The sequence below is a fragment of the Hermetia illucens genome, chromosome 6, assembly GCF_905115235.1.
Source record: "Hermetia illucens chromosome 6, iHerIll2.2.curated.20191125, whole genome shotgun sequence".
NCBI lineage: Eukaryota > Metazoa > Arthropoda > Insecta > Diptera > Stratiomyidae > Hermetia > Hermetia illucens.
In genome coordinates, this window is record NC_051854.1 from 32,648,747 (window position 1) to 32,675,135 (window position 26,389).

The 26,389-nt window shown below is 41.6% G+C and overlaps 1 protein-coding gene across 3 annotated transcripts in view; it reads left to right on the top strand.

Annotated features, from left to right (window-relative positions):
• LOC119659886 (integrin alpha-PS3-like) overlaps positions 1-26,389 on the top strand; it is a 56,568-nt gene that overhangs the window by 26,173 nt on the left and 4,006 nt on the right. For 2 of the 3 annotated variants that reach the window (XM_038068206.1, XM_038068205.1), the window contains exons 2-10: positions 163-536; positions 620-751; positions 812-1,065; positions 1,125-1,346; positions 1,771-1,812; positions 14,710-14,815; positions 14,869-15,054; positions 23,005-23,385; positions 23,439-23,568. In XM_038068206.1, the coding sequence (XP_037924134.1) occupies positions 163-536; positions 620-751; positions 812-1,065; positions 1,125-1,346; positions 1,771-1,812; positions 14,710-14,815; positions 14,869-15,054; positions 23,005-23,385; positions 23,439-23,568 (1,827 nt within the window). The remainder of the gene's footprint in view (positions 1-162; positions 537-619; positions 752-811; positions 1,066-1,124; positions 1,347-1,770; positions 1,813-14,709; positions 14,816-14,868; positions 15,055-23,004; positions 23,386-23,438; positions 23,569-26,389) is intronic. The other variant, XM_038068207.1, reaches the window with a different exon arrangement.

Genomic DNA, 26,389 nt, shown 5'->3' on the forward strand with positions numbered 1-26,389 from the left:
TGCACAGTTGCCACCTACCCATCAATTTGATGGGTAGGTGTCAATCGGTGCAAGAGTTTCTGACAAAAGTGCATAGCAGACAGACAGACAGACAGGGAACCGATTTTAACAAAATTTTGTTGAAAACAAAACCTTAAAAATTCTCTTCAATGTTTATTTTAGCGTTTACGTGGGGGCTCCACGAGCACAATCTACTCTCCAGTCGCAGCTATCTATCGATGAGCCAGGTGTGATATTTAAATGCGTACTAAAAACTGGACGATGTACTCCATTCAATTTCGATACCAAAGGAGACATTGCAGCAGAACCGAATGACTACACGTGGGATTCAGAGAATAAAGAGCATCAGTGGTTGGGAGCGTCTATGGACGGTGGACCCCATGAGAAAGATCGTATGGTTGTTTGCGCACCGAGATTTTTTGCGAACAGCACTAGTCCTGAAGGGTATCTAATGCATGGCATTTGCTATGTTGCCGCAAATACGATTGGCGACCAGCCATCCGAAGTCCGTAAAATCTCTCCTCTTCGTTTGAAACGTGAGCATTTTCAGTTATAATTGAAACTGGATGATTATTAACAAGGTACATACATATATTTATCCTGTCTCCCTCTTTTCTAGGCGATCAAACTCGCGAAATAAATGGCATGTATTATTTTTATAATGCTTATGCCCAGATGGGCTTCAGCGTGCACAATGTTGAAAGCAAGGATGAAATTATATTCGGTGCTCCAGGTCTAGCAACATGGAAAGGTAAAATGTCACGTCATGGCATGTAATGGAACTGCATTAAATTGTTACCTCCGCTTGTAGGTTCGATGGTTAGATATCGGGAGAAGGATTATAAGGATCAAGATGTGAGTAGAAGTCGACGCGATACCCACAGGAGCATAAGGAAGCGCGAATTAAAAGAATACATTAGTGATGTGCTACAACCGGAGCTTTGGGCGCAACCAAATGATACCTACTTTGGGTATTCAGTGACATCGGGTTATTTCCATGGGCCAAACTCGACAAAACTCTTATATCTAGCATCAGCCCCACAATCAGATGCAAAAGATGGAGAGGTAAGTGCATTTGTCAAATTTTCAGGTAGCATTTTGAGCTTTTCACACTTTCTTTCTAGGTTTATCTATTCTCAATTGAGCCTACCCGGTACAGCACACTAACAATCACTAAGCAATATGTTTTCGAAGGAACACAATTTGGAGAATACTTTGGCTACAGTCTTCTCGCTGAGGATATTAATGGCGACAATTTCACTGATGTGATTGTTTCAGCTCCCAACTACTACATAACGAATAGTTATGAGAACGGAGCCGTCTATGTATTTCTTAACCTAGGACAAGTAAGTTCTATTCTTATTTGTAGGACTAGTTTTCGCCATTGGGATTAGCTTCCATTTGAATTGAGAATACTGAAAATTTTCATTCATAAGCCTCCATGTTAAGAATCATCTTTAAACATATGAGCCTTTAGTTAACTCGAGAATATGCCTTGAACACGCCTTCCATTGATTTTAACTTATATTTAAGATGTATAGTTCACTATGTACTATAGATCAAAACCATATAGCTTCATCAAACAAAGGGAGGGGGAAGTTATCCACATATCAGAAACAACGGTTTAGCGCTAACATACTATATTTGAATGTTGTACTGTCAGTGTCATGGAACAACAGGGTTTATGGACTCGAATAATGTGTTTCGTCCTTTCAATTGGCATCCTCTTTTAAAATTTGCATTTTATTCTCAGACTTATGGTATTTTCAGGTGCCCCGCAAAAGACAAGGTCGTCCGAGTAAATTTAGACAGGTACTAAAGATAGCAAGCCCACTTAATATAAGACAATACCAGATTTACATAATGTCGGTCGATATTTTTATGTCACATATTTTTAAGGTTTTGTGGCAAACAAAACTTTATTAAAATTGATTTAGTGTCTGCTTGTCTTTCTATCTGTTTGAAACAATCCAACGGAAAAATTTGAAAACTAAAATAACGATGGCCTTATGTGAAATATAGATTTCAATATATGTACATTCCATCCCGATAACTAATCAAACAAAGCTAATTACAATGCATTATTACATTTTAGAAATTTAAGCGGGTTATAGGCTTCAAAAATTTCACAGGAGTATTTTTTGTTTGCATACTTCGAAAGTAAGTATTCTCAAGGATACCGTCTTGAAATTTCAGAATGGTTCAGGCATTATTATTTTAATAATACTTTATTAATGCGAGCGTCCTTCCTGTGTACTTCATGCGGGGCTCTTTTTTTTTCTTTTTTCTTTTTTTTTTATGGATGGAGGTGGAAATTTTAGAAAAACGCTGCTGCGCCAGGTTGTAGCAGTGTGTGGGATTCGCACCCACTAAAATCACCCCCACTCTTCCGCCCCTTCCCGCGGGACCACCGTGAAGTATTACTCCACGGGGGAGGCTCTGGTTCACTATACCAGTTCGTCCATGCCATGTCTCCGTCGCGCCGCCTTCCGAGCTGGATCCAACTCCAGGAGTTTTGTCTGCACCACGGCTACTGCCTCATTTACCGCCATCCAGTTTTCCTCCGACTTCAGCATCTCTTCCACCAGGTTGGAGGGTTCGATGTCCGCCGCTAAGATGCTGTTCAACCTCCTTTTCTGCTGCAGAAATCTGGGACAATGGAACATAACGTGCTCCGGGTCCTCGAGTGTAGCACCGCATTCAGGACAGTTGGGAGACTCGTCCAACTCGAAGCGATGCAAGTACTTCCTATAGCCACCGTGTCCCGTAAGGAACTGTGTCAGGTGGTAATTCAATTCTCCGTGCTTTCGGTTGACCCATTTCTCGATACACCGGATCAATGTATGGGTTTACGTGCCCTTGTCGGAGTTATCCTATCGTTGTTGCCACTTGCCACACAACTCTCTCCTGATGGCTTTTCGGAAATTCGCATTCACCTCGGCTGGATTTGCCTTCCGTTTTTCGTAGGGCCGGTGTGGCTCGCCCGCTAGAAGATCTATAGGGATCATTCCTGCGATGACACACACTGCCTCCATCGACGCCGTCCTAAATGCGCTGCACACCCTTAGCGCAATTGGCCGGTATGCCGAACTTCTCTTCCTCCCGTTGACAGCGTGGTTCAACGCTCCCGCCCAGACAGGAGCCGCGTATAGCAGGATCGACCTCACCACTCCCGCGATAAGTAGCCTGCGACTATACTTCGGCCCTCCCACGTTGGGCATCATCCTTGCTAGGAATGAGCTGGCATTTGCTGCCTTCTCTCGGGCATAATCCAAGTGTCCCTTGAAACTCAGCTTGGCATCGAACATCACCCCCAGGTATTTGACAACCGATTTTGAGACGACCTCACGATTACCAACCTGGATGGCAACCGTGTTGTTCTTCCTACGGTTGGTAATGAGGACCGCCTCCGTCTTTTCATCCGCCAGGTCCAGCTTGGCCATTCGTAACCATGACTTCATGGTATGAATGGCTTCATTTGCATAAAGCTCCACGGCCTCGGGATGCTTTGCAATTGCAACTATCGCCAGGTCGTCCGCAAAACCAATCAGCGTTGTCTCCTCCGGCACGCGAAGGCCAAGCACTCCGTCGTACATTATGTTCCACAGCAGCGGTCCCAATACAGAACCTTGAGGCACACCTGCTGTCACAATGTACTCCTTCGGCCCGTCGTCCGTCTCGTACCAGAGAAGTCTGTCCGAAAACTAACTCTCGATGAGCCGAGCCAACACCCAGTTTGGCCAAAGCGCCCTTAATCCAGCCCTAGTTGGCTGAGTTAAAAGCATTTTTGACATCCAGCGTCACCAGAGCACAGCATTTGCCCATGGCCATTGCATTTCGAGCCAATTCCACGACCTTTGCTACTGCATCGACCGTAGAACGGGCTCGCCGAAACCCATATTGCCGCTCTGAAAGACCACCCGCAAGCTCGATGAACGGGAGCAGCCTGTTGTATATCACCCTCTCCAACATCTTCCACATGGTATCTTAGAGACAAATAGGGTGATATGAAGAGTTCACGCCGGGTGGTTTTTGGGGCTTCGGTAGAAACACCAGCTTCTGCCTCTTCCACTGGGCGGGAAATATTCCTTCTACCATGCACGATTCGAATGTGCTTGCGAACCACCTTGGTCTGGTCTTGACCGCCACCTTCAGAGCCTTGTTCGGAATTCCGTCCAATCCCGGAGCCTTGCTATCCCCAGTACGTCTGCAGATTTCCCAAAGTTCCTCCTCGGTGACATCAGGGATCGAAAAGACGTCCTGCTGAGCTGCCAGTTAGGGTTCTCTTGCGCCCTGTTCCTGCTGCGGGAAAAGAGTTGTAATTATTTGCAACAAGAGCCGTGGGCGTGTCACTTGAGGTGATTTTTGCCCGCGGATCTTCTTCATTACAACTTGGTAGGCTGTACCCCACGGATTCGTATTAGCCTCCATGCAGAGCTTTTGGTAGCATTCCCGCTTGCTTCTCTGAATGGCCTTCTTAAGGTTGCTTCGCTGATCCCTGTATTCCTCCTCACGCTCCAGGTGCTCCGGCCTTCCCCTTGTCCTGTGGGATAGTCTCCTCGCTCGGAGACAAGAGGATCTCAAGGCAGCGATCTCCGTGTTCCACCAGTAGTTTGGCCTCTTGCCGTGGTGCAAACGTCGTCGTTGCATCGTAGCGTCGCATGCTTGGGTTACACGCTGAGACAACTGTGTGACCCTTTCCATCGCTGTCCATCCGGATCATGGGCTCCCTCCAATGCGGCCAGGAATGTCTCCTCGTCGAAAGCTCCGATAGACCAGCCAACCGCTTTAGCCTTTCCACCTCCAGAGCGTCGCGTCGTTGACTGCTTCCCCGGTTCCCAATGCGGAGGAAGATGCCCTGGTGGTCACTGTGGGTGTAGTGTTCACTCACTTGCCAAGCCATCTCCCTCACCAGTGAAGTGCTAACAAATGTCAGGTCAACGATCGAACCCGACCCTCTTCCTCGAAAGGTGGGCACGCATCCAACGTTGGCCAGCACGATGTCCAGCTCTGCAAATGACTCCAACAGAATTTGACCTCTGGTGTTCGTCGATCGGCTTCCCCATTCCAGGGCCCACGCGTTGAAATCGCCCGCAATGATTTTAGGGCTGCGGTCTCTAGCGTGCAACACCAGACTGTCTAACATCTCCTCATATTGTGCTAAGGTTGCACTAGGAGGAGCGTAGCAGCTGTAAATATGGACACCCATGCGGGGCTCTGGAAGGCTCCGCCTTCTAAATAGTCTTTAGTGCTTCAGGAGCCTCGAATTAAATTTTCAAAGATAAGTCTGTTTTTAGGGGGTATAAAGGCTATAATTCCCTTAATAGAAAACTCTACGTAGCGTAAAATATTACAGTGGAAAATGGAAATTTCACTTTTACTACATTGTATGTAGAAAGTCAGTACCACAATAGTCTAAAAGTTGATGCATATAAGGAGAGCATCGTTGCTTAGTATAAACTACTACTACTACTATATTAGAGACACTCTAAATAAAATTCATATGGCAAGAATTGCTACAAAATGAAAACACCTCAGCAAGAGGGCGGATTGGGAGAGTGTAGCAATGATCCCCCTACTTAAACCACCAACCCATTAAATGATATGCTGACTGAACCGTAACTACATTAGGAGCGAGTAAACGTATTCTTGATCCAAGGAAAAAGCATCAAGGTACTCATGTCCAACTAGGTGAATTTTAGGCTGGTGTTGGAATGTCTTAATAAATTAAAAACGCTTGACTAATACAATAAGGTCTAGATACTTTGGGTTCTTAGACACATCGTGGAAGAAGGCAATGCGGCAACAGACGAGAACCATTTCGTGGAATTGAGAAAGTATATATGGCCATGACAGTAAGGAATGAAGAGGAATGGCTGAGATAGTAATCTATATTCAGCGAATTTACCAGGAATGGTAAATGTCTTTGGTGTTTATGAGGATATATGAACCAAAATGCTGGCAGGATTATTTGAACTGATACTGCCACTGAGGGCTAAATAATCACCTGAATGCCTGCGGATATTATCTGCAGATTCTGTGGGGAGTGCAATGAAACATACATATTTTGGGAAATTACACCTGGGGAAAACCTTATATCAAACGCAAAGCTTAACACCTCGAAGCAATCAATATTCTAAAATTTCTGTTTATTATAGGGCTGATCAATATTCTATAGCTTAATAGGCACCCTATAACCATTATGGGGCACAAAAATTCTTTAGGACGCAGTGCAATTTCCCTTGATACTATTATTTTTTCCGAGTTATCACAATCTCGGTTGATGCCCTATTTCACCTAATACTGGCAATAAATGTCAAACAGCTAGGTTCAGACGATCTTACCTACCTGAAAAGAATAAAGGGAGTTTGGTAGTGGTGCCCTGTAGTAGGGGTAACACTTTTGTGGAATGGTCTACTTCTGCACGGTTTGACTGGAAACAGCACAGAGCTAACAATTGAATGGGAACTGTAACCACTCTCTCGAGACATACGTCTTTGTGCCTGTTCATGTGTTGCACTGGCGTCAACACATTACAGCCAGAAATGAGATGATCCAACGTTGCTAACGCCGAATCATACATCCTGTACTGGTCGTTCTCCGCGCGTTTATTATAAGTTGATTTTTGAAATTTCGCGTTCACTCAATGGTAAATCTATTCCAAATCTTTAGGCATGAATATACACGGATTCTGGACATACAGGCCAAAAGAATCGACTTTTTTGTGTTCTTGGCATTTTTTCATTGCGCCTTTATCGCTCAGTCTCAGGATTAGATCCGAAAATTTTAAGGTTTTTCTTAAATTTCTTCTTGGTGTTATAAGCGTATTGGTATCTCCAGTTAGTGACATACTCTAATTCTGATTTTTTTTTGACGACACATGGTTCAGCTAATTTCAAAAAGGGCCCAGATTTCATTTAAGCGCACCTTCCAGATTTTTTTCGGATTTTTGGGTTGGGTAGTTTCCGAAAATGAGTTCTGTCTTACTTTAAGTGTGTACATGTTGACTCCTTACTCGCGCAATTTACAATTCAAGCCAAAAATAATATCAGATTCGGAAAGTACTAATTGAGACCTTTGATTCGATACCCCACATGACCATATTCGATGAATCCCCCCTTCACATGTGTAAGGAGCTCCCCTTTAAACTACAGGTAAATTCATGTCACTCACTCACTCGGATTTCATAGTTTTCATGTGTCCACCATTTCTTTCGGGTCGGTTTAGCATTTTGGGAGAAAAGTTCTTGTGACAGACAAACAGACAGACAATGAATTGATTTTAATATGGTATGGACAAAACCTTAAAAAGGGGTGGGGAGAAGTGGATTCTTCATGAATGGAATTTTAACATTTCATTGGAATTGCAATTATTTTCGTTAATTATAACATCACCATCTTATTTGCATGGCTTAGGATGCAGTAAATTCGCCCGAAATTGATAAGTTTTAACTGCTATAATTTTGACAATAATAGCCGGATTTCCCCGAAACTTGGTATGCGTATGGTAATATACTGTCAGTAAGTTTATTTGATCACATATCGGAAAAAGTCACATTTTGAAACCTGCGTCCGGATGGCTTAAGTGATTAGGGCACTGGGCTGTAGTAGCAGAAGGTCGCGGTTCAAATCCTACAAATTTGGTGAAATTTTCCAAATAATTTGGTCCGAACTCTCATTGTTGTTCTGCGCAAAACGTCCGAAACATCACTCCAGGAGGGCATCTTAGTTCGGATTTTCATACATCGCATCCAAAACATCCTTGCTATTCGTGTGTTTGAACGAATCCAATGCATTAGCAGCTGCGGTTTTTAAGGTTTTGTGTAAACACAAAACCTTATTAAAATCGGTTTATTGTCTGTCTGTCTGTCCGTCTGTCTGTCTGTCTGTCTGTCACATGCATTTTTCTCGGAGACGGTTATAGCGATTGACACCAAATTTGGTAGAAAGGTGGGAACTGTGAACGCTCACGCATATAGTGAGTTACATCCTTTTACGACGCATTTAAGGGGGGGTCCCCATACATGCAAAAGGTGGGTGTAAATTTTTTTTTCATCAAATATAGTCATGTGGGGTATCAAATTAAAGGCCTCGGTTAGTACTTTTCGACGCCGGTCTTAGTTTTGATATTGGTGGAAAAGATGGGGAGAGCGGGGGGTTGAAAATGGTCAGTTTTTTAACGAACCCATTCTCAGAAACTACTTAACCGAAAAATCTGGAAAAAATCAGGGGGCTGCCACTATATAGTGCCTAGGCTCCGAAATACCCTCCATATCGATACCTGTTCAAATAACGTTAATAATAGCACATTACTATAATATTTAGTTATTGACGGGAAAACCCCCCTTAAGTTCATCTTAGAATCATAAATGTACGCTACAGCATAGAGCATGATCCTGCCAAATTTGGTGAAAATGGCACTCTTCTTTTTCTTTTTCTTCAGCCTTTGTCCCGTTCACAAGCGGGGTCGGCTCGTCGTGATCGGTTTCGACATTTGGCTCTATCGAATGCCTGATCTGGGTGCAATCTCGAGGCTTTCAAATCTCCATCCAGCGTATCGAGCCACCGTTGCTTAGGTCTGCCTTTTGGTCGTTTACCATCGACTTCGACGTTCAGACCAATCTTTGCAAGTGAATTCTCGTTTGCACGAATTGCGTGACCATACCATCGAAGACGCCTCTCTCGCAACCTTTCCACGATCGGTGCAACCCTATAACGATCGCGGATATCCTCATTTCGGATGTGATCTAAACGTGTGACGCCACTAGTCCAACGTAGCATCTTCGTCTCCATTACCGCAAGACGCCGTTCATTGTCTTTTATGGTCGGCCAACACTCAGAACCATAGAGAGCGACTGGACGGACGACATTGCGGTAAATTTTAGATTTGAGACGTTCGTTGATACGTCGATCACAAAGGACACCAGTTGTGGAACGCCACTTCATCCAGGTTGCGTTAATGCGTGAAGCAATTTCATAACGCAGTTCTCCATTGGCTGATAGCGTTGACCCGAGGTATTTAAATCGCTCAGTTCTGAGCAGATCACTGCCGCTGACAGTGATTGTGCCTGTTTCATGGGGATCGGTCGTCAAAAATTCAGTTTTGTTTAAATTCAATCTGAGACCGTGTTGCATGAGGCGATCATTCCATTCCTGAACAAGTTGCTCGAGATCATTTTTGCTATTAGATGCTAGGAAAACATCATCTGCATAAAGCAGTGTGTAGGGCGCTGGACGTTGGATATCCCGTGTGACGGTGTCCATAACAAGGACGAAGAGGAGTCGTGAGAGGGCACTTCCTTGATGAACTCCAACAGAGACACGAAGCGGTTTTGATACACTACACTTTTCGGATCGTGGTAGAGCAATTGGATCCAGCGCACGAGTTCTTCTGGCACGAAGTGTTGTCGTAAAGCATACCAGATGAGTTCGTGTGGTACACGGTCAAACGCTTTCTCTAGATCCAGAAAGGCAATGTAAAGAGAGCGATGCTTCTCACGGTGTTTCTCCATGAATAACCGCGCAGCGTGTATTGCGTCAGTAGTTCCGCAGTTCTCGACAAATCAGGCTTGATTCACGGTTATTTCAACGATTTCGCGAATACGGTTGTCAAGAATGCGTTCAAAAATCTTCATGGTATGGGAAAGTAACCGGATCGGACGGTAATTTGAACATTCTGCTGGGCTACCTTTCTTTTTCCATATTGGAACAGTGGTACTTTCTTGCCAGTCAGATGGTGTTCTTCCTTCCTGAATAACCCGGTTAAAGAATTCACTGAGCCACAGTGTTTGATCCCAGCTCTTCGCTTTCCAGAGCTCAGATGCGATGTCGTCAGGTCCTGTTGCTTTCCCCGATTTCATTTGTTTTATTGCCTCCTCGACTTCAGTTGCGCTGACTGGTGGAACAGCTCCAAATGTCGGCAATGATTGTGGAAGTGGAGGATGAGCAAATTCTTCAGTTGAAATCTGCTCGAAGTATTCTCGCCATCTATCCGTTGCGGCTCGACGGTTGGTAAGCAAAGTACCGTTCTTGTCATTAACACAACAGAAGTGTTCGATATCCTGTGTGCGTTCATCACGGCTTTTAGCAAGTCGATACAGATCTCTCTCGCCATCCCGAGTGTCCAGTTTATCGTAAAGATTTTTGAAATGGTTCGCTCGGGTGACAGCGACCGCTTTCTTTGCTTCCCGGTTGGCATTCTTATAAATTTGCCAATTAGCAGGCGTTTTATCGTTTTAGTGAAAATGGCACTATTACTATCAAAGTTATACTAGGTCAAAACTGTCGCTCCTCTGCAAATTCAAGACTATGAATGTCAATATCACTTGAAAGTGGATATTTTCACATAATATATGCATATTTTACGTGCTACATACTAATGAGACAAACGCACAATCAAATCTTTTTATAAAAGAAATACACAAAACCGTTCATACCTGAAGCGTCTAGCTTCCGGTTTCCCGACTTGTTACTATTCGAACCATGAGTTTGCGCTGAGACATATATGCGGCGGGTCTGCTTCAATCACTGCATCTTCCTGAGTTTTGCTCCAATTCATCTCAAATTTTCTCACAGGTTTTCCATTCAGAAATAAATAAAAAATTTAAAACAAATGTTACCGGGAATCTCCATAAAAGCGAAGAGAGGGTAATAACATGGAACAAGCTGAAAGTCTTAAATGATCTCGATTTAAAAGTAAAGATAGTTAATATATCCTATTGATAAACATGATCCGTCCGCGGATTCGTTCCATCTTGTTGTTTATCATCAGTGATCCTAGGTATATAAGGCTGCTTTATTGTTCCAAAGTGTAGCCTTTCAGAGTTATATTTTACACTCTCCGTCTTCTACACTGTATCATCGTTTATGTATTATTCTCATTTATCCTCCTTGTCAATTTTCGTAATGTCTTTTAGTTGCATCAAAATTTCTTTGGTTTAGTATTTGGAACATGTCAGAATGTTTATATTGCTTGCATTGGGAAGTATTTGTGACATTTTGTTGTTTCTGTGCTTTGCACTCCGGGCCGATGTTGAACAACTTTGTCACTAGCCGCCCTCTCTTTTAAGAGCAAAATCCATCATGTAGCTTCGCATTGTATCTTTCATTCTATTAAGTCTACTCAATATCCACCAAAATCTACACTCGGACAATAGTTTGTATAGTACATGTAACCAATATTGGCGTATGCTCCATTAAATCCCACAAAGGTCTGATAGAGGTACATGTTGCATTCCCAGTGTTTTTTCGCGACTTTACATACTTTACTTAGAATAACATAATTGGTCAATCTTCGACTTCTCTGATTGGTTGCGCTCATGATCTTTGTCAATCATATACCTGGTGCGAACAATAGATAATATAATCCTAAAATGTATCAAAAAACATCTCGATGGCAGACTATATTTCAGTGTGGATCCTCCAAACGGATCACGTTAGACTAATACGCAGAGTTTAGACATTTACAAAATCATTGATTTCGAGAAATCTTCCAATAACAGGGAGTGTGTTTGGAGGGGAGCATCCCGATGAAATTAATAACTGTTATCAGAGTGACTTCTGATAGTGCAAAGCGTCACGTGCTGCACTGAGGTTAAATCACGAAGGAATTTCTAATCGAAAACGGAGTCCACCAGGGTTTCATCCTGCATCAACATTGTCCCTTCTCAATCAGTGTCGCTCTTGTCTGGAACACGTGGAGGAGCTCAATAAATAATGTCATTTTTCTTAAATACCGCACCCTATGCTGATGCTATCTGTTTGCTCTCTCATCGAGCCATGGACCTTGGCCACATGGCTCTGGATCTGAAGAAGGAGGCAAGTAGACTCCGCAAAAAATAAAGATCACCAAAAGCAAAGTTCAATAGCACAAAAGAAAGAGGAACGGTTCGGATAGCGAGTAATGGAATGGAAGATAATCAACGAGAGTATTGCCTCAAAAACAGAAACTTCTAGGGAAATCCTGTAAGAAGCTGAAACACATTTCCCCAAACCCTCAACGAAGGCGTCTAATTGCGTTCGACGCACAATGTCCTATTTAGGAGTAACTTATTACAATCGGTTTAACGTCTGTCTGTCACACGTGCTTTTCTCAGAAACGGTTGTACCTAATGACAGCAAATTCATTGGAGAAGTGGGTACTGTAAACGCCTATGCATGCGGTAAGGTGCATCGATCTATGTGGAAGAGGGGGCGGGGTTCCCATATATGCAAAAAGGGCGTATAAAATGTATTTTTCATCAAATATAGTCAAGGTCTGAACAAATACTTTTCAATGCTGGCTCAGTTCTCACAATTAATGGAAAAGGAGGGAGGGCGCGACCTGGAAAATGGTTGACTGACTCTTGAGTAACTGTGACGGCCATTTTCCATGTGCTGCACCGTATAACAGCAAACAAGAAACTTGATATTTATGTTGAGATATCTGCATTTCCAGCGCTGCTAGTAACATCAAGCTCGATGTTAGTGTCGTCTGGCACTGCCAATTGACGAAGATCTTAAAACTCTTGTCTAATTCAGGGGATAGTAGCGCCTACTGCGTCTCATCGCCGCTGACGCTGGACAGAAACAACGCATTTTCGTTACGCTCCGACACTGCTGTCTATAAAGATACATTTATTTTTTGTTGCATCCTCAATACATCATCGTTGTCATCGTTCACCCGTGCCACTGCTTCATCGAATCCTATCCTCGTTAGCAATTATTGAATAGTTATGGTAAACTAATTAATTTTCGATTAGATATGCAATTAAGTTCTCGCTGTTTTTCTATCAAAATGCAACTTTATTGTGAATGAATGGTTATAAATAAATTATTCAAAGTAGTGCTTATCGCCAACTACAACTTTTTCGCAGGGTTCAAAGTGTTTATCTTCTGAGGTTATCATCGAATAACGCTGTTTTTTAATTTGAGCGTTCCTAGGTAGGATTTAACGGTTTCGGCGAAATTACGCCGAGCGCTGTAACGCTATAGAATCACCCTTTCTTGCCTCTATATGTATTCTGCCCCCAGTACTTGGCTCGATCGCATCAATTGACGGGGATACCATTCACCAGTGATGGTTTCGTCCGGAATCAATTGCTCATAATAAATAACACCGAACCTTCGCAGAGTTAACATTCGGCCAAGTCAACGATGCTGAAGCATGCCAGGGCAGTTCGGTTTACTGTCTGTCTGTCCGTCTGTCCGTCACACGCATTTTTCTCGGAGACGGTTATAGCGATTGACACCAAATTTGGTAGAAAGGTGGGAATTGTGAACGCTCACACATACAGTGAATTACATCCTTTTACGTCGAATTTAAGGGGGGTCCCCATACATGCAAAAGGTGGGTGTAAAATTTTTTTTCATCAAATATAGTCATGTGGGGTATCCAATTAAAGGTCCCGATTAGTATTTTTCAAAGCCGATCTTAATTTTGACATTCGTTGGTAGGGTGGGGAGCGCGGGGGGTTGAAAGTGATCACTTCTTTAAGGGGGCCATTCTCAGAAACTACCAAACAGAAAAATCTGAAAAAAATCAGGAGGCTGCCACTATATGGTGCCTGGGCTCCGAAATACATTCCATGCCGATATCTGTTTAAATAAAGTTAATAATAGTATATTACTACAATTTTTTGTAATTGGTTAGAAACCCCCCTTAAGTTCATCCTAGTACCATGAAATTTAGCAGTGATATAGGCTATAATATAGAGCATGATCTTACCAAGTTTGGTGGAAATCGCACTATTACTAACAAAGTTATAATACCTCAAATTTGTTGCTTCTTTGAAAATTGAAGACTATGAATGTCAATATCACCCGAAAGTGGGTACTCTCACATAATATATGGATATATTACGTGCTACGTACTAAGAAATACACAAAACCTTTCGTACGTGAAGCGTCCAGCTTGCGGTTTCCCGACTTGTTTTTGGTTGCTATAATAAATATATTTTCTATCATCCATTACGATACGATAAAGGAAACCCTTACTTTTCTTCTGCGGGAGCAATTGTTCATAGGTGAAATAACGACAGAAATGGCTTCGCGGGCCATTTCTAAAGCTGAAACAAGCTCTTCATGCATGGATACTCATAGTGCAACGCCTCTCGTTGAGCGTCTTCGAAAGTTTTAGTTCTTCCTTCACGCCGATAGTCGGCAACATCGAAGCCATATATGGCACAAAATTGGATATTTTTACACAACCAAAAGTATATGACGCTCAAACAAAATCATTAAGGTGTCAAAATGGGTTGTTTATGTCTAAGCTTGATTCTTGATGTTTTGGACATGTCAAAATCGACCAACACATGCCACTAGAGCCATCTATTTACGAACAGCGGAAACTTAGTTGCGCTCCTAATAATAAGCAGGTACTTTCAAATTCAGTGAGAGATTTTTAAAAATCGCTAACTTATATGTATGTAATCCAAAACTGCTTTCCAGGAGTGTCAAACAATGACTAAAATACTGCAATGAAAAGCAAAAAAATCAAAAGTCAAAAAGTGAGCGGGGAACTCCAAAGAGTGCGAAATTTTGATTTGAATAATTTTAGAACATAAACCAAAGAAAGGACATGATTTTAAACTTGCGTTGGTGGCGTTTCATTGGGCTAGTTTGAAATATGAATACAATTTCTCCCTAAAAAACGTCTAATCCAGGCTATGATTAGGCTATATCGTATTGATAAACTTGGGAGATTATATTTAATTTATTGTTTATGTTTCAGGTTTCATTTAGCCAGCCAATCAAGGTAACTACTGGAAAGCTAACAAGAGAGCGTTTCGGCACGACGGTTACCAAATTAGGAGACATAAATTTGGACGGATATAATGGTAAAAAACTTCACCAAGAACCTACAAAAATTCTAAGTTCATCGTTTATTTAGATATTGCGGTTTCTGCACCATTTTCCGGGAGTGGTACGGTCTATATTTACTTGGGTGGACCAAACGGTTTAAGGCTGAAACCCAGTCAAATCATTCAATCTCCAAATCCCTTTTCAGCAGTTAATCAACCAATGTTTGGTTTTGGATTATCAAAAGGCGTCGACTTTGATTCAAATGGATATAATGGTGAGTACTTATCACTTCTGCATTTTATAGTATCGTATCTTCTAACCATGCAACGAATTAATGATATATACCAAATTCTAAAGAATTATGTACTTCTTGTCAATGTCAGGAAACATCGTCTTATTCGAAAGACAAATTAATTTTGAAGAAATCCTAGTTTTATATCCACAATCAAAATTATATTTTAGGTTATTAATTTCCACATTTTCTCCACTTAAACAATTCCTCATTTCGAACATTTGCCTAAGCCAAACATAATAATAGTCTTTTCAATAGGTATGTATATCTTGCAAAAACACTAAACATTATTTTGTTGTGTCGGTCATTGCCAGTCTATGTTAGCCGAATCTGTCGTTTCATTCATATCGCTCCAGGGGATCTTCAAAAACTATCTTGCCGTGTCGCATTGGTCTAGTGGGTACATTCCTTTAGGCAACGTAAAGCATGGACTGCATAGTGCGGGCAAATTTTGCTTGTCGGATTCTTGATTTATTACGTTATGCTATATACAGGGTGCGGCAGCATAACTTCCTCCAGTTAGTTGATGTCATAGCGGAGCGCTAGTGGTCTCGTTCAAGAGGGAATACTGTAAAGTTTTGTCCCGACACGGTTCAGTCGCCATCATGCATTGGAATAGTGAGGAGCGTGCCTTTACCGTTGAGGTTTACTTTTCAAGCGGATGTTTGATTATTGCAACACAGCGTGCATTTCGGAATCGCTTTAATTTAGCCCCGTTGGCTCTCGTCCCAGACCGCAAATCAATTGTTACATTCAGACAAACTGCAAGTGCGACAAAAGGAAGAACTGAAGTCCCTCGGCCCGTTAGATCACCTGAGAACATTGAAGCAGTGAGAGCGTCAATGTTGCGATCGCCACGGCGTTCTGCGCGCAAACACGCATCTGCCCTTGGACTATCCGATCGTTCTGTGAGGAGAATTCTTCGTGATGATCTTTATTTTCATCCCTATAAGATGGCGATAGTGCAGGAACTTTCAGAACGTGGCTTCAATTCTCGGATGAACGCATGTGAGCTTCTTCTTGATGTCGTTCCCGAGGGTGCTATTGTTTTTTTTAGAGATGAAGCCCATTTTCATTTGTGTGGGTCGGTTAACAAACAAAACATGCGCTACTGGGCTGACACCAACCCTCGAGAATTGCATCAAAAGCCTTTGCATTGACCCAAAGTCACAGTGTGGTGTGCAATTTCCTCAGCTGGAATTATTGGTCCCTGGTTTTTTGAGGAAAATGAGGTTACAGTGACAGTGAATTCGAACCGGTATGTAAACATGCTACAGAATTTTTTTTTTCCACGGCTAGAAAATTTGGATTTAGGGGACACTTGCTTCCAACAAGACGGTGCAACAGCACACACTTCAAGAGCATCGATGGCTGTTTTGAGGGAACACTTTCCAGAGCGCCTTATCTCAATTAGAGGCGAATTGGAATGGCCGGCACGCTCTCCCGATCTGTCCCTTGTGATTTTTTTCTATGGGGTTTTTTGAAATCCCGTGTTTATGTGAACCGTCCAAGAACCCTACAAGATTCGAAGACCAACATCCAAGAAGAAATTCCCAACATAACACCTGTTATGCTAACAATAGTCATGACAAACACCAGAAATCGGTTTACGCAATGTATGGAGAATGAGGGACGTCACCTAACAGATTTGATTTTCAAAACAATGAAAATAAAAACTTTAGACATGTACCTACATTATAAAAAATAAATAAATATTTTCCGATGCATAATAATAATAATCGTTGGCGCAACAATCCATGTTGGATCAGGGCCTTGAAGTGTGTTAGAGCACTTCATTCAAGACCGTAACGGTACACTAGGAGGCAATGTGGTCAGCATTGCGCTCCCCCGAGATTATTACCCTGATTTAACTCAGGTACTCATTCACAGCTGAGTCGACTGGTATCCGACGTCAAATCACGATACAAATTCCACTGCCACCAGTGAGATTTGAACCGCGACCTTCCGTACGACAGCCTTGTGCTCTAACCGATGCATACAATGGTTTTTATTGAGTTTTGAAAAAAGGAAGTTATGCTGCCGCACCCTGTAGTATATAAGGTGTCCCGTTTATGATGGTACAAATTTTAATGGTGGACAGTACCACTTGTTTGATGAAAATTGGCCCATGGAATGAGCACTCTGTCTTTTAACATTACAGAGCTATAGCGTTTTTCGTGAATAGTGTCAAAAAACTTGACTTTCCCCAAAAAATTACAATTTCCCATTCACTCAATAATTTAATCCCAGATTTGATACCATTTTTGAAAACTACGTAAATGAATATCTTTTTGAAAAGGTTATCCTCGCTTTGAAGACTGTGTAAATTTAAAGAAATTTCAAAATTGATTTTTTATCTAAATTTCGATAGACACTATTGTGATGGTACTTGAAACTTACAAACATGCAAAGTTAGTAAAAGTTGCCTTATGATGTTAGCTTTCAAATGACATGTAAAAATAATGGGTTTAATTGTGGAAAATTTAGGAATATTATGCATTAACTGCCAGGAAATGTGGCATTGATATGAAGCAAAGTCACTTAGTGCCCATTCCATGGACCAATTTTTTTTAAACAAGTGCTACTATCCACCATTAAAATTTGTACCATCATAAACGGGACACCTTGTAAAGTTTTGAGGTGTTGTTGGTCAGTCTGTTGTACACTCTATGCTTTTGCATATTTGAAATGAAAGGTCTTTATTAGTCATTATTAGAGGAGTGAGAAACATTTACCACTTCCACTCATTCGTAAATATACTTTTCATTGATTTCGAAGACGCTTTCGGCAACGTTAATTCGAGGTTCCGCTGAAACTAATAGCCATTATGGAAATGACATTCGATGGGTCAAAATGACACGTGTGACACTAAGATAAAATTCGAGAGCAATGGGGAGCTGATTCGGCAAGGGTTATATTTTGTCACTGATATCTTTGGTTGTCGTTAGAGCTCTGGGGAAGGAGGCGAGTAGCGTTCGACTGAAGTCAAGCACAATTAAAAACAAGGTTTTCAGTTTAACTGGTCATCGCATTGGGTAGAACATCAAAGGCGTTGAACAGTTTAAACATCTAGGAAGCATTGTTTTTGCCAATGGTGGGACCAAACTTGATGTCGATTGAAGTATTATCAATGCTAAATCCACTTTTGCATTGCCTCTTAAAACCAATATCAAATTGAGGTTGTTCCGCGTCAATATTCTCTCTGTGCTGGTATATTGGGGTAAAACATGGAAAGTACTGAAAATGCCAAGCTTTCATCAACACATCAAGGAAAACCTCTATTCCAGACTGGCCAACTAGACGGTCGCCCTGGGACAACATAGTGCGCAATGGCGAAGGACCAGTACTCGGTTTATTGGAAGTTCATAGGGGAACCAAAGCACGCTGCCACGAATCTACAGCGTCAGCACGCAGATATAATGGAAGCACTATTCCCACCTGGGATTTTATTATATTATTGTTGGCACGAAAATTCAGTTGTATTTGGGCCATGAAGTCTATTATAACACTTCATTCAAAACCGCAAGACTGACAATCAGTATTTTACAAGTCTGGAACCAGTCAGAATGACAAAATTATTGCAATGACTGATGAAGTGATGAATATTTGAATTTTTAAATCAAATCTGCCTATCCGGCTGGACTGATGATAGATGCAGTTGCCATTGTGTTGTCAGTCGAAGCATGACTTCCGAATGGTTCGGATGTTTAAATCAGTTCATTTTTAAGGTTTTGTGTAAACAAAAAACCTTATTTAAATCGGTTTACTGTCTGTCTGTCTTTTTTTTTTTTTTGAGGAGGTGGAAATCTTCAAAATACACTGGTCTGGACACACCAGCGTGTGGCATTTTAACCCACTAAAACCACCCCCGACTCCCTCCCTACCCCGCGGAACCACCATAAGGTATTACATCACGGGGCGGAGTCAGCTCACTCTAGCTTAATCCCATTTCTTCTATACGCGGCGCACGTGACCGCGCTTTTCTCCTTTCCTCTGCCTTTCGCAATTTATCTTGAATAGATGCGATCATGGAGTTGACCGCATCCCAATTCTCTTGATGTGCTAGCATTTTCGGCACCAGATTTTCTGGTACCAGCACCTCTCCGAGAGTCTCCTCTAGATTCCTCCTTTCTTCCACAAATCTCGGACAGTGGAAGAATACATGCTCTGCGTCCTCTGGGACTCCCTCACAATTTGGGCAGTCGGGTGAGGTCTCCAATTTAAACCTATGAAGGTATTGGAGATATTCTCCATGTCCCGTGAGAAACTGGGTGAGATTTTAATTAATCTCACCCTGTCGTCTCTCCAACCACTCCTTGATGGCAGGAATGAGCCTGTGAGTCCACCGACCCTTTCCCGAGCGTTTCCACCGCTCTGGCCATCTATTTATGGATCTCTCCCTCTCAGCGTTTTTCGTCTGCGATAAGGGAGAGATTGGCTTAGCTTGGTATATATTCGCCATCTCATCTGCCACGATGTCAATCGGCATCATTCCAGAGATGACGAATGCTGCATCATCTGAGACAGTCCTGACGGCAGAGCATACCCTCAGAGCTGTCCTCCTGTAGACTGCATTCAGTTTGCTAGTGTTAACTGACACCCGCAATGCCTCGCTCCAAACTGGGGTCGCATAGAGCATGATTGAGGTCACCACCCTGGCTATAAGCAACCTAGAGGTATGCCGTGGCCCCCCCGACGCTATGTCGTCAGCGTAACCCACCACTGTGGCTTCCTCCGGAAGGGGAAGATCTGTCTGTCTGTCTGTCCGTCACACGCATTTTTCTCAGAGACGGTTGTACCCATTTTCACCAAATTTGGTAGAAAGGTGGGAACTGTGAACGCTCACGCATATAGTGAGTTACATCCTTTTACGTCGAATTTAAGTGGGGGGTCCCCATACATGCAAAAGGAGTGGGGGTAAATTTTTTTTCATCAAAAATAGTCGTGTGGGGTATCAAATTAAAGGTCTCGATTAGTACTTTTCGACATTTGTTGGAAGGGTGGGGAGTGCGGGGGGTTGAAAGTGACCATTTTTTAACGAACCCATTCTCAGAAACTACCAATTTCAGGTCCCCCATTAAATTTTTCTTTAAAATAGACCAGCGGTATATGATGTACTGTTTAGTTGCCCCTGCTTTCCAGCCTCCAGTTTGGAAGTTCGTTACAATGAAATAAAATCGAATAATAATCTTGCTTACTTCCACACACCATGCACTCAATTGCACTGCGTTCAAAAACACCTTCTCTAATGACACTCTGCCACTTTTCGTCGCTTCTTATTTTTCGTGCGCACTCTATCGATGCCGTCACCCTTGGTAAATCACCGCTAACTAGTATGAGAGTTGAGCCCGCGTCAGAAACCGTAGTTTCTTCTGGCACTTCAACTCAAATCCCAACCGTGTAATTCAATATTTAGAGCTACTCACTGAAACAATATGGGGCTTCTTACCCATTCAGACTCTCCAGCTTTCTGAAACAAGCCTCCTTTGGAGGAGAGGTTGAGGAAATATATTGCTACCCATTCAATTTGCCCATGTGCTTCAAGTGAGTCAAATTAATAAAATTCATCAACAATACAAATGTTGCCAAACATTGCCATTCTGTTATTGACTTGACTTGAGCTGACAAAACTCACCTTGATTTAGTTGTTCCAGTATGATGGCATTCTCATGTTCACGAATCCTCTCTCGGACTTCACTTCTCATAGCAAGCCCCCTTTTCTTTTTCATTCCAGTCTTTGAAGATGCATAGTACTATACCATTTTGGTGCTCCACAGTATTAACCGGAATTTCGTAGTTAGGATTTCAGATCAGAAGAGCGGGCTTATGTGAAAGACAGAAACTCCACATCGTTGTTAAGACTTATTTTTACGAAAGCTTACTAGCAGACAATAGCACAATGATAAAGTATAATAGTATAAAGTTCTATTTGACTATAATAAAACCCAGCATGTCGTACCATTGTCACTCTCGTTAAAATTAAAGGATGAGGGCATTCTACGGACTCACGATATTTCTATCGAATTTCATGTGCATGTGGTGTGTGTATATATATGAAATCGAGGAAAGGCTCCACTCCTGAACACCCAGAGCGTAGTGGTCCATTGCATCCGACGCACATCGAATGTATGGAAAGTAAATCTACTTCAAAGTCCACCTGGACTAACCTACGTTGCATTGCTTGTAGGGTCCATTGGCAACTGCACATATGGTAATAGTCAAAAAACGTATCACAAATGATATTTAATTGCGATTTTTACCAACTTCGTTTTTATTAAAAACATAACCTACTTATATTGCTGATTTTTCTTTGCAATTCTTCCCTTGACTCATCAACATTCAATATCGGACACAGTTTTCCATAAACGGTTCTAATTTTGTTATCCTTGCTTCTTTGAAAACAACTCCACTGGATGTCCCACGGTTACAGTAGCTTCGCCTAGCAATTGGTAGAACCTTGAAAGTCCCATTCAGATGCACACAACTACACGGTAAATTAAAGTGTATGCATGACGCAACTAAAATTTGCTGAAAGTAAAAGAGGATATTTAAAAGCTTTTAAAAGCTTCTTCAAAATTACAACTTTGATAATGGTATACATTTGTGTGATGGTGTTAGTGCATTTGACCGCGTTTGATATAGAAATTTTCCACCTTGGTGCCAGAACCAATCGTAGAAGGCGGCGATCCGAATAACATCGCAATGACACTTCCTCAATTTCCTATTTTAATTATGAATTTATTTTTTATAGCTGGTTGCTTAGAAACATTTATTCGCACACCCAGAAATGCTATAGAAACATCATAGACAATCCATTAACGCCTGCACAAAATGCACTGCGATCTTGACTGGGGCACAAACCGGGTGAGTCATTTTTTGTCCTGCTTTTTTTGAGAAGTTTCACCTCCTGTGTATAGTATTCTCGATTCTAACTAAATATTCGGTTTACAGTTATACGATTTTGGTGTCCTCGTTATTATCATTACTACGATTTTAATTGACAAATATTTTCAAGGTAATTTTCGTCACAATATCTTCCACTAAACAGATTTATGAGAATTCTATGCCCGTTTCGTCCTCTATGCTATGCCTTACAGTAAAAACGCTACCATAAGTTGGCAGAGCTCCTTTCATCTTTGCCTCTGCACTACTCACTACTAAACCAATCTCTCTAGACATTTCAACGAAATAATGCTATAACAATTTGTTCAAAGTTTTTACGTTTGGATAGTCCTCAAGTGTGATCTGGCTGATTTCCTCAGTTTCAACAGTTCTTTAGTATTATAGCATTTACTTCGAGTAATAGGGCGAGTATCTTCAAAAGTATGCGATTCAGAATTCCGAATAGAGCTTCAATGGCCAAAGTCGCCAGAGAGTTGCACTTTAATGCGAAGTAGATCAAGACTTAATTCTGGATATGCTACCAGATCCCTTCGGCTTTGCATCGTTGGAGGGCACAGAGGATCATAGGACAGGTACATAGTGGCAACGATGATTTTCTATGTAGCCCCCGAGCACAGAATTGTTTCTGCATGGTTACTTCTCAAAAATTTGATATCAGGACATAGGCTTTCGGTATTGCAAAACTTTCATCTTACAAGTTCCTACCCCAACCAATGGATTTTCTACCAGCAATATATAAGGTCACTCTTTCAACTTTGTCAGGTTTACTGCCGGTAAAAAGGAAGTGGCGTTGGCATGTTGCAAGTTAATTTGGCCATACTTTATGTTCTTTAATATAAGTGTGACAGAAAACATTTACAAAAATATACCGCGCTCAATTGCCTTCGCACCTACTCCCTGAGATACGTGATTGTTAATTCACCGTTAAAAATCTATTGACGTTTCTTTTTTCTTTTTTCATTCCGAAATGGATGAATCTTTAGCGAAATTAATTAGAAACTTATGGAAACTTCTATTTCCGTTTTTCAGATCTAGCAATTGGAGAGCCAGGGCTCGATGCAACGTATGTTTATCGTAGCTATCCAGTTGTGAAAATTATTGGAACTATTGATTCACCAAGCCGGCAAATTCAAATCGACCAAAACAAGGTTCAAATCAAAATTTGTTGGTCACTACAGACTAGATCCAAAAATGTAACCGCGCAAGAAGTTAATTTCAGTGTAAAATTCGACCCGATTTTAAAGAGGCTTCAAGTGCCTACTACAGATACAACATTTAAAGCGGTGGCAAAAGCTCAAACCCAATGTAAAATATACGACGCTACAGTGAAAGTCTCCCTTCGAGATATTTTCCGACCAGTAGAAATCGATTTGTATTATAGTTTGGCCAACAGCATCCAGAATGTTAATGGTATGTAAGGAAATCTCCTTTTGAAGAAAGTGAAATAAACCATAAATTTTCAGCATTTTGTGAAACTTGCGCAGTAGCTGATCCTGAAGATCCCAAGTTTGTCTCACAGAAAATCGCATTCATGACTGGCTGCAAAAATGAAACATGTGTAGCGAACTTGAAACTTAAGAGTCTTGGCATCAAGTAAGTTAGTTGTTGCATTATTATTACTAGAATACAACCTTAACGAGAAGCTGAAATGGGTTAGTGCTTAAGAGCTTGCAGTTCGATCGGACCTATCCAAAAAATGACAATTTGGCGATAGTGTTGGTTTTCAGTTGGTACTTCAGTGAATCTTGGTAACTTGACCGGCGAGTTTCTATTAATTTCTGATATGACAGAATAATAATAAATAATAATCTAATATAATCTGAAAAGGAAATTGGAGTTAGAGATTACCTTTCTCTTAAAAGCAATCAACCTGCTCAGCACTTAAATTTTCTATCTCAATTTTGGAATTCGAGTTGAATTTTGAACAGACAAGAGGTGTTCTATATAAACCGCAGGGGATAAATGTGGTTGAGGAGTATAAGGAATTTATATATTTTTTATTTCACTTTTATTGTTATTATGAACAGCGCAGTTGAATTGATAACCTTACAATCAAAACGTGAACAGTTACATTAAGAGCTCATACTCAGAAATAGAGAACAGTTTGGTCTCCACAGCCACACTGGCTTAAAACAATCCCAGTCATATAAGTGCAATTTATGTAATAATGACGTTATACACGTCTTAGGGTGCAATGAATTTATCTGAAATGCGAAATGTTAACCTTCTAGAACTTAGTTAATAATCATTGACTTGCCTTCAAGCTTCAGAATAATATCCTATATTATCGCCTATGCTGATATCAAATTTAGTACTTCTGGGATGAACATAAGGGAGATTTTCTGGCAAATTTCCAGAATATAAAAATACACTATTACTAACTTTATTTGTAGAGATACCGGAACGGGATGTAGCCTGAGGCCTAGATTATATATAGCTGCACTACAATGTTTTTTTTTCTGATTATTCGATTGGATAGGTTCTGAGAGCGAAACCTACCTACTCGTCTCACTCTCACTCACCCACGTCTTGAGAGAATGGATGCAGTACAATTGACGACCCTCCTTAATGTGTGACCTATCCACTACCACTTCCGTCTTCCAATCACATCGCGTTCGGGTACCAGGCCTGTGCGCCGGCCAAGTTCTTCGTTTGAGAAGTTTCAGGCCTCCATACTCCGCTAATATGGCGCAGACAAATATTAACGAAAGCTTAGAGTTTTCGGGTAACAGTGGAGTTTACTTTCTATTTAGCAACATAGAAAGAATACTAGCAGAGAACAGTCTCAAGTTGATCTTGGTATTGAGATAACTGCATTATCAGATTTTAAACAGGGCAGCGAAAGCGGATCTAGCGCTATTAATGCGTCGGGCAACATCGAGTTCGGTGCAACAGTCGGCAGAAACCACGCTACCTAGATATACAAATTAATCGACACCTTTGATGTTCTGCCCATTAATGCAGATAGGGAGAGTGCGATGACCCATCAGAGTGAGAACCTTGGTTTTATTGGTGTTTGCCTTCAGTCCTACTATTTGGCCAAGGTCCATGAGCCGCTGAGAGAGCAAACAGATGCCATCAGCATAGTCGAGGTGTTTGAGGAAAAATGTCATCGTACGTTCAATTTCTCCACATCCTTTTAACAAGGCAGCATGAACAACGTTACTGATAACAAGAAGAAACAATATCGATCACAGGATTCAACCCTGGCAGACTCCGCTTTGAACCTGAAAATCCTCCGAGAACACCTGACTGACGATGAAAAACAGCTGCAGCGGGGATATAAATTCCGCACATTGTTCCAAAATGATCCGTAGAGTGTTGATGTTGTCAATGCAGAAGGATTCGGAGCGGAAACCAGCTTGCTCTCTTTCGACCAAGCTTTCGAGATGTTCTTTCATGCGTTCCAGAATTATTTTACCTATTATTTTTGCGACGTCAGGAATAACGCACATACCCTTCCAATTGTAAAACACAAAACGGATCCCCTGATTGACATCTTGACAATCATCTTCTTCCACTCTCTGGCAAAGGTATCTGCTTTCCTGTACAATTGTGATGCTCCTTAACCAAGATCGGAATCTTGCGGTTAGAAGTCTTTCAGAAACCGGCTCCCAGATCAAGAGAACGCGCCTATCACCCCATTCGCGTCTGTTGCCATTTGGTTTTCCAAAATTCAGAAACACATTGCCATTAGTGCGGCGCTTCGTTTAGGGCCAGAATATCCGACTTATATTATTGGAGTTCTAGCTCAAGTTGGAGAAAGCGAGCATTCTGAGGACCTTTGCTATCATTATTGAAGAGCGTGTGGACAATCCAATCCAGTCCAAACCAATCATAATCCGTTTTCGATAGGCAAAGGTCGTATCCGTGAGGTCAGTTCCTATCCAAGGCGTTTCGGTAGCAGTAAAATTTTGAAATTAGCAGATTGCTAGCCCAGCTCACAAAGTTCCCTTTTAATCACTTATTACGACAAGCAGGGAAGGCTTCGAGGGTATTCATAAGCCCCAACTCACAGGACATTTGAAAGTAAGAGAATCTACTATATTTAAGTCCTCGCAAAAAATTCTGAAATATGCTATCATAGGCGGCTTTAAAGTCAATGAAAAAATGGTGCATCTGATGTCCGTGGCGAAGTCTCTTTGGTATATACCAATGATGTTCTGGGCATATGGTGCTATCCGGCCTAGAAAGATAGCGGAGAATATCTTATAGATGGTACTCAGCAACGTGATACCTCTATAATAGCTGCACGGCGTTATATCTTCTTTTTTATGTATGGGACAGATAATGCCTCCTTGCCAGTCGTCAGGCATTGATTCGCTGCCACACACGTTGCTGCAGTTGGTTGCCTCCATATTTAATCAATTCGGCTGTATTTCCATCGGCTCCTGGCGGCTTATGGTTTTTGATC